Here is a 7,075-nt window from a genome sequence, read left to right as displayed (position 1 = left end):
TACCTGGTAGCACATTCTCACACTTTCCCACTTAGGGCATGTTTCCCATGCCGGCAGGCACAGAGAAGCACAAGGAGTCAGCAGGTGGTGTGACACAAAGTTCTGCCCCAAGGTGTCAGATGCCTGGGACTGGAAGAACCAGCCCTGGAGTTGGAAGAAGTCTATTTGTCTTACAGGTGAGGAAACGGGAGGTAAAAGTGCCCCCCACCCCAATCACTGGCAGAGTCCTCTGCTCTGCACTCCAGCGGATGAGGGGTGAGGTGGAGAAGGGACCACAGCCCACTGACTCCTAACAGATAACGAATCTAAAATCAAGTTTTATTACGAGGCTACAGAGACCCACAGATGTTAGGGTCCTGGCCCTGAGTTCCACAGGCAGTGGCTAAGAGGACCCTGGCTTCATGTCTCCCAAAGCAAAACACTGACTAGAGTCTCCTTTCACTTTATGATTTAGCGACTTCCCAAAAATGTACTTTAAATACCACACCCTAAATGCTTGTTTCACAATTCAGTCAGTAGCACAGCAGCCCCAATGGCTAGCAGCAGTGTGAGCTTGAAGGTTAGGTAGTACATGGATCCTAAGGTCAGAGGCAAGGGTTTAAATTCTGGCTCCATTGCTTACTCGTGCAGCCTCAGGCAAGACAGACCCTCTGAACCTCAGTTTTGTCATCTTAATGGGACAATAACCCACAAGCATCCCATAGGTGTGAGGGTGCAGCAAGATGTAAAATGCTCAGCACTGCGCCTGGCACACAGAGAGCACTCAGGAAACAATTATTGTTACCTTCCTTGGTCACGATTATGCTGACTTCCCATCTTAAATTCAAGAAATCTGTAGCAGCATGAATTGACCTACACCTTTCTTCTTACTAAATGGTTTCACTTTTTTTTCGTCTCTACTTACTAGCAGAAATATACTCAGTGTTTCAAAAAGTGTTCATTGTATCTGGGCCATTTGACAAAGAACATCTGACAAGAGCACTGCGAGATTTCTAACACACCAGCTCACATATACACATTTAACCAAAATCTGATGGCCTACCAGAAATAAGTTTGAAAGTATGAAGAGTTGGGTAACAGTTATGAGCCACTTGTCTTAAACATTAGGCTTGCTGTTGAAAACAAAACAAAACCCTTTGTAACTCAATATTTCCAATTTTTCAGAAAAGTGACACAAATTCTTAGAGAAACCGGGAAATTTTTCCCTTCACATTTCTAGACCTTGTGCTCAAGGTGAAAGAGGCTGTTGTTTGGGCTACAGTCTTGTGAGGCAGACATTATTTTCACATGCAAATGACGGCCACAGAAAGCGATAATCCAGGCCTGGGGGCAGGTAGGGACCTCAGTAGTCAGCTCCCACAGTGGGTGTCAGTGGGTGAGCTGCAGTTCTGTGATTAGGGAGTCTGCCATCCAAGGGGAGTGGGGATGTGTGAAAAAGGCTAAAAATACAAAGCATGCTAGAAACCATGCAGATTAGTTGAGTTTGGAGTGAGAAGGCTTTTAGTCCCTAAATCATGGCTGGAGCTGGCCAAGATACATGGGAGGAAGTGAAGTGTTTGGGTTCACATGCCAGGCCCACTGTGCTGGGCACTTTCTACAGGGTATCTCAGGTGGCCAGGTCAGCAGTGCGTATGACCCTGTGTGGGTTTATGTGTATATCCACTCACATAGTCAGTGGTGTGGAATAAGACAAATATTTATGACAGGATCTTTGTTTATTATTTTGAATCATAAACTAACAGGAGAAAAAGCCATCAAGGGTCTCATTGGTTAAAATGGATCTTGTTTGCTTGCGTGGAAGGAGGGTGTGTGTATTCCTGCTGGTGGCGAGGTGCAGATGGGGTGGGAGGTGAGGTGGGGAGGGAGTGGATAGGAAAAATAAAGAGGTGTTTAGAAACAAGTTAAGAGAATGAGATCACAAAGTTGTTTCCCAAGTTGCATCTGGTCTTCATCTCTGCCCCACGGCTCCCTGCCAGTCCAGGCTGTGTTTTGTCTTCCCAGACAATGGCAGCTACTGCTGAATGGCTACCCCTACCTTTACGCCCTCTGTGTCTGCACCAACGCTAACCCCAAGCAGGGTTTCCCAAGAGAGAATCTGAGTCGGCCACGACCCCACTAAAAAGAGAAACCTAGCAACCTTGCTCAGCCTTTGTGATTTCTGCATCTTTAAAACTCATGTTGAGTTGTACAGTTATTCCTGGTTGTTTTGTTTATCTGTTTGCTTTTCTAACTAGAAAGACTAAGAAAATCTTCAAGATAAGACGTGTTATTGAGCCTATGTTTATATTACATCCCATCTGGGACTTCTCAATGTTGCTACATTAATTTTAACTTTAAAAATACTATATACTGTGTGAGCTCAACTATGTAAAAAAAAAAAAAAAGAAAAAAGACTATAAGGCAATAGCTTTTAATAATTCATATTTTACAATTTAACATGCTGTTCTTAATAAAAACATAAATTAGAATTGTAAGTTAGTATATACTATCTGTTATGGACTAAATGTTTATATCCTCACTCCATCCCCCAAATTCATATGTTGAATCCCTAAACCCTAGTGTGGCTATATTTGGAAATGGGGCCTCTAGGGACGTAATTAAGCTTAAGTGAGGTCATAAGGGTGTGGTCCTGGTCCAATATAAGAAGACACCAGAGAGCTAGTACACACTGGCAAGTTCTATCTATCTATCATCTAGCTATCTCTATCTTTATCTCTCCTCCCCCCATTCCCAACTCCCCCCTCCCCCCCCCACACACAGAGGAAAGGCCATGTGACGACATAGTGAGAAGGTGACCATCTGNCACACACAGAGGAAAGGCCATGTGACGACATAGTGAGAAGGTGACCATCTGTAAGCCAGGGAGTGATCCCTTACCAGGAACCGAATCAGCCAGAACCTTGATGTTGGACTTCTAGCCTCCAGAACGGTGATCAAATTAATTTCTGCTTTTAAGCAATAGTTTTCAAATTGGCTAGCTCCTCCTGGCATGGCTTGTGCTGGACAGGGTGAAACCTGGCCTCTCTGTGCTGGGCAGTCCAGGAAACCTTTGATATCTGCCATGCTTACGTCTTTTGAAAATATGGGCCATGAAATTTATTTCTGCCCCAAGATCTCCTTGTACTTTATGACCCTGATTTCCTGGACACAATCTCTGAACCAGAGATGGGAGGCTGAGCTAAAGGTGACCGCACAGAGGCTGGTCCTGAGAAAGTCCACTGTTCAAGCAATTTCTCATGAGACCTTGACCAACCAAGTCTCCCTCTTGGTGAGGATGAAGGAGGAGACCCTTAGAGAAGGCAGCAGGGACAGCAGGTGTCAGCTACAGCTATGATCTCAAGAGAAGCTAATGATCCATTTCTCAAAATCAGCCTGCTAAGAGTTTCCTGAGCTCCCCTCTGTCTCTTCATATTAAACCATGATCACCTCAGGACAGGGCTCTTCTTAGAACCTGAAAGAGCTTTATTCCTTCTAGCCCCCTTTCCCTCACCCTGCCCAGCACTCTAAGCTCCAACACACCTAACTACCTGCACTTTCTATAATTTTCCATGCACGTTCTCATCTCTGCATCTTCACATCCACTGTTCCCTTTCCTTGGGATAATCCTTCTTAGTTTAGCACCAGGTGAGCTCCTGTGCAACCTCCAAGGTCCACTCACATATCACCTTCTCCTTGAAGATCTCTCTAACACCCCAAGGTCCTTCCATTATCCTCCACCAGCAAATTTACATATTTTTATTTATAACACTTAACCAACATATGGTGATTATTTGGTTAGGGGAGAGACTGTGCCTTATTCTTGTGTGTATCTTAAACTTCTAGCGTTGGGTCTGCACATAGTGGCACTCGGGAAGTTTTTTCCTTAATTGATTAGAGAGGGAGAGAGGGAAATAAAGGTGGGATGGGGACAATAAGAGAGAGATAAAGAGACAAAGGGGCAAAGGAAAAGCAAGGTAGAAATGAAGGAGTCAGGGAAAGAACAAAAGACAAAACTTTAAAATACACAGTGAGGGCCGGCCAAGTGGCGCATTGGTTTAGAGCTGGCTTGGGACGCCAGAGGGCCCTGGTTCGGATCCTACATATGAGGGCCAGTGACACTGCCCTCTACAGCTAAGATGCTCAACCTGGAGCTGGGCTGCTATGAATCGCCGGCGACGGCTAGGCTGCAGCCCCTGCTGCAGTGGGTTGCGATAAGCTACTGTGAGTAGCCAGCAGCCAGCATGAGTGGCCAGCAGCCACAGTGAGCGGCCGTCCAGAAGCCGGCGACTGATCTGCCTCTCCAGGAAGAGCGCAATGATGGTGCCAACTTGAGCCAGTGAAGCAACGTCCTCCACAACTAGACTGAAGAACAAAAGGACAGCAACTTGTCTGCTCCCCTTCCCCCAATTCCCCAGCGCTGTTCCCATCCCCCAATTCCCCAATAAAAATCTTTTTAAAATAATAATAAATAAAATAAAATACACAGTGAAAAAATTCTTTTCAGAAATAAATGCATTTTCCCATTTCAACCTAAGGTTTCATTTCTACATAGACCATTTATCTGCTTATTTTCAATCCTAGTGAGCCCTGATGCCCATTATAGAATCCTCTTTAGACAACTTAAACCTTTTCCTTGGTACTATACCTACACATTTCAAGCATGAAGTCACTGTTTTCCCCAGAGAACTACCTAAAACTTGTTTCTCTATAGCCTGCAAACTCTCAAAAATGGGGAAGGGAAGCTCTTACAGTCACTTGGGAGGGTTTTCACAATGCTAATTCACAGTTTCTGAATGCTAAGATGAAGTATCAACCCATAAGGTCACACCTACTGGAGATAACATGTATTCTCAAATATTTATTGTGACATTGGGTCACAAATCATATTGCAGCAATCCACCAAGAGAAAATACTCTCTTCATATCTCTTCTACAATATCTTCACAAACAACTTCAAAAAAAATTCAGAAACCTTCTGTATAAAGTTTTCAGGTTTTATCACTCATGTTTTCACAAGTGGTCCCCCAAAACAGAAGTATAATCCACACAGTGATTACACTTCTGAATACAGAACATCAGAGGTTGCCAGAGCAAGAGATAAGATCTCTCACAAAAAGTTTTGCTAATATTCCTTTATAGATGAAAAATGCTAATTTGTATTGGGGGGAGTAAATAAAATTCTCTAATTAAAAAAAAGATTAAACATGGTTGGTTTGTCATATAAAATATTAACACCAGACCTCTGGGGTAAGATGGCAGACTGAATACATACACTTAATTTTGTCCCCAACCTCCCCAAATTGCACTAGTATACAATAAAGAGGGTTTTTTTTAAGGCTATAAATCCATAAGAATGGGGTAAAAAGCAACAAAATTTTAGAAGCTAAAAGCAAATGGTTCAGTGGTACTGAGATCAGACCTGAGAAAACGGAATCTCAAGTAAGCAGAGGGGAAAGCTGAAAACCAAACTGATTTACCCCACAAAACTTTCAAAGGTCTCAGAACAGGCAGTACCAGGTGTCTAGATGTGGGACTGAGTGGTGGTGGGTTAAAACAAGAAAGACCAAGATGGAAACTCTGAGAAGTCACTCATGCTACCAGGTACAGGTGCCTGGTACTCCCTAACCAGCAGATGTATGGAGGTTTATTCTTTGGAGAGGGTAAACCAAGGGCTTGACTGGGAGTGCCAGGCCCAGCTGAGGGAAATTGAGTCAATGTTTACTGAATACTGAAAGCAGAGACACACCCTCCCCTATCCGTTTCTCTAACTCAGCTGCTACAACAAGGGTGGACAGACTCATCCTTCAAGCAGATTGGAAGACACCTCTCTGGAGAAAGTGAAACAATTCAAGAAGTACTTAAAAGTATAAACATAGGAGCGGGTCACCAATAACAAGTCCACCCCAACTGTCTCACCCATCTCAAAACTAACAAGACCTAAGTGTGAGCTCAGTACTTTCAATCACCTTTTTATCCCCTATTTTTTTTTTTTATAGCTGAGCCATCCTGCCACCTGTTGGCAGCTCAGCAGCAGCTCAGCTCAGGCCAGGCATCGAACCGCTATTGCTCAGAGCTCAAACTCTTGAGCAAGCTCTTAACCAACTGAGCCACTCGGCCAGCCGTATCCCCTATTCTTAATCATGAGCAGAAAGCCAAGAATTACCAGATACCTGATAAATTCCTCAGCATGGATGATAAAGACCCAAACAAAAAGAAAAAGACTGCATAGGAGAAGGATAAATTATGCAGAGAAAAGGAAACTTTAAAAATATATCAAAAGGGCTGGCCGAGTGGCTTAGTTGGTTAAGAGCTCACTCAAGATTGTGAGCTCTGAGCAACAGGGTTGCCGGTTCAATTCCCGGCCCGAGCTGAGCTGACACTGAGCTGCCAACAGGTGGCAGGATGGCTCAGATAAACCAAACAAACAAACAACAACAAATATATATATCAATAAATCCTCTGAGAGCTATGAGAAACGATTGCATCCATGAAGTAAAAAATAGGATGTTATTAAACAATAAAATGAAACATTCAGAAAATTAAAAAAGGTCTAATTATTAAAAACTTTATAGCAAAATGAGGAAGTTGATAGAAGGAATGGTAAATTGAGCTGAGGGGATCTCTCAAAAAGTGAAGACACAGATAGGTAAGAAATAATTAGAAAATGCAATATCCAAATAATAGAAGTACCAGAATGAAAGAACAGAAAGTTAAGGGGAAAAAATCAATTGAAATAAATCAAGATTTCCTAGAACTGAAAGGTATAAATTACCAGAACAGAAAGGGCCCATCAAGTGCCTAGCAAAATATAAAAAGACCTTCATAATAGCATATCATTTTGAAATCTCAGAAAACTGGGGACAAAAGTAACTTTCTACTAATTTACAATTACATATAAAGATTATGAATCAGAATGGCTTTAACTACTCATTAGCAATACTAGAAGCAAGGAGACAAGTAATCAGAGGTCTAAGAGAAAATAGTTTTCAACCTAGGATTTGATACTCAGCCAAACTATCAACCAAGTGTGAGCATTAAAATAAAAATTTTCAGACATAAAAAGTCTTGAACAATTTATTGCCCATGTGTTCTTTATC

At 42.6% G+C, this 7,075-nt stretch overlaps 1 protein-coding gene across 1 annotated transcript in view; it reads right to left on the bottom strand.

The window, feature by feature from the left end:
- Positions 1–501: 501 nt before the first annotated feature.
- LOC109387170 (solute carrier family 12 member 8-like) overlaps positions 502–7,075 on the bottom strand; it is a 63,520-nt gene continuing 56,946 nt past the window's right edge. The window contains exon 6 of the mRNA XM_019650903.1: positions 502–578. Within this exon, the coding sequence (XP_019506448.1) occupies positions 502–578 (77 nt within the window). The remainder of the gene's footprint in view (positions 579–7,075) is intronic.

The sequence above is a fragment of the Hipposideros armiger genome, unplaced genomic scaffold (genome assembly GCF_001890085.2).
Source record: "Hipposideros armiger isolate ML-2016 unplaced genomic scaffold, ASM189008v1 scaffold_8, whole genome shotgun sequence".
NCBI classification, from domain to species: domain Eukaryota; kingdom Metazoa; phylum Chordata; class Mammalia; order Chiroptera; family Hipposideridae; genus Hipposideros; species Hipposideros armiger.
The sequence above is the reverse complement of the archived record's forward strand: the minus strand, read 5'-3'. Positions and strand labels throughout refer to the sequence as shown.